Source organism: Ochotona princeps, chromosome 30 (assembly GCF_030435755.1).
Source record: "Ochotona princeps isolate mOchPri1 chromosome 30, mOchPri1.hap1, whole genome shotgun sequence".
Taxonomy (NCBI): Eukaryota; Metazoa; Chordata; class Mammalia; order Lagomorpha; family Ochotonidae; genus Ochotona; species Ochotona princeps.
This window is the reverse complement of record NC_080861.1, coordinates 1,596,259-1,597,717: the sequence shown is the minus strand read 5'-3', so window position 1 is coordinate 1,597,717 and position 1,459 is coordinate 1,596,259. Positions and strand designations below refer to the sequence as shown.

Sequence of the window (1,459 nt, the reverse complement as noted above, 5' to 3'; positions counted from 1 at the left end):
GCTTCTTCCGGGTCTCCCATGGGGGTGCAGGGTCCCGAGGCCCTGGGCCGTCCTTGACCGCTTCCCCAGGCCACAGGCAGGGAGCTGGGTGGGAAGCGGGGCCGTCGGCGAACCGGCGCCTACGTCGGCTCCCCGCTGCCTGCAAGGTGAGGAGTTAGCCACTGAGCCAAGCCGATTCTAGAAGCCTGGGGATTCTAGAAGAACCTGAGGAGGCGTGGCTAGCGCGGGCGGGCGCCATTGCCCCGCTGGATTGTGGGAGTCTGACTCCGCCCACCGGCGCAAACCGGCGCAAACCGGCGCAAACCGGCGCTAACCGCCGCCCACCGCCGCCCACCGCCGCCCACCGCCGGCGCCGGCCGCCATGGGCTCCGTGACCGACGACGACATCATTCGCAAGCGGCTGCTCATCGACGGCGACGGCGCGGGCGACGACCGCAGGATCAACGTGCTGGTCAAGAGCTTCGTGCGGTGGTGCGGCGCGGGGCCGCAGGACGAGGCCCACGGGCAGTACCAGCGGCTGCTGGGCACGCTGGCGCAGTGCGAGTTCTCCATGGGCAAAACCCTGCTGGTGCACGGCATGAACCGCCGGGAGAGGGACAATTACGAAAAGATTTACCAGGACATACAGGAGAACATCGCTGGAGCGCACGAGAAAATCGTGGCGTGCAAGAAGCAGATTGTGGAGGCCAGGCAGATCCGGAAGCACCGGCAGGAGTACGACGCCATGGCCAGGGCCATCGAGCAGCACCCGGACCGGCAGGACACGCTGCGGAGGCTCGAGGCCCTGGGGAGGGAGCTGGAGCAGCTCTCGCACGTCCGGGGCAGCGTGGAGGAGAAGCTGGAGCTGAGGCGCAAGCAGTTCCACGCTCTGCTGAGTAACATCTACGAACTCCAGCAGACGCTGGAGAAGGACCAGAAGCTCCCGGAGGTGGAGGCGCGCAGGCCGAGCGCCGAGGCAGCCCCGAAGGGCTGACCGGGGCTGACCGACGGCTGACCGACGGCTGACCGACGGCTGACCATCGCCTTCGGAGCCCTGCTGCGCTGCGGACAATGCAAGTTTTGGCGGTGAAACACTTTCAAGTATTAATGCATATTTCACTCATATTTCTTCACGGAGATGACTTCAGTATAGATTTGTTTATATTGAAATGCATTTTTTTTTAAATTCTAGAGAGCAACATTCCAAAGCGTTTAATAAAATGTTTGCAAGCAGTGTGAGAAGTCTTGGTGTCCACTGTGGGGTGGTAGAGTGCGGGGACCAGAGTCCCGCGCCAGCTCCTCATCCCTTAGGTGGTGTGAATGCGGGCAAGCACCCGGGGCAGTGTCTGTGCACACTGCGTGCTCAGTGTGTGTGCCAAGTAAATTGGGGAAAGAATTGAATGCCTGTGTCCACTTGTGAGTGCTGCACGGACACTAAGTGCCTGAAGTCCATTCTTCGTCCCTAGAGCCCAGAGGCCCT

The 1,459-nt window shown here is 62.2% G+C and overlaps 1 protein-coding gene across 1 annotated transcript; it reads left to right on the top strand.

Moving 5' to 3' along the window:
- Positions 1 to 297: 297 nt before the first annotated feature.
- LOC101531191 (THO complex subunit 7 homolog) lies at positions 298 to 973 on the top strand. Its single transcript, XM_036497657.2, has one exon. It carries the CDS (start codon positions 362 to 364, stop codon positions 971 to 973), a length of 612 nt encoding a protein of 203 aa, XP_036353550.1. The 5' UTR covers positions 298 to 361.
- Positions 974 to 1,459: the final 486 nt, after the last annotated feature.

Excerpts from the sequence above, each read along its gene's own strand:
- LOC101531191 (XM_036497657.2), top strand. The coding sequence starts at position 362 with ATGGGCTCCGTGACCGACGACGACATCATTCGCAAGCGGCTGCTCATC.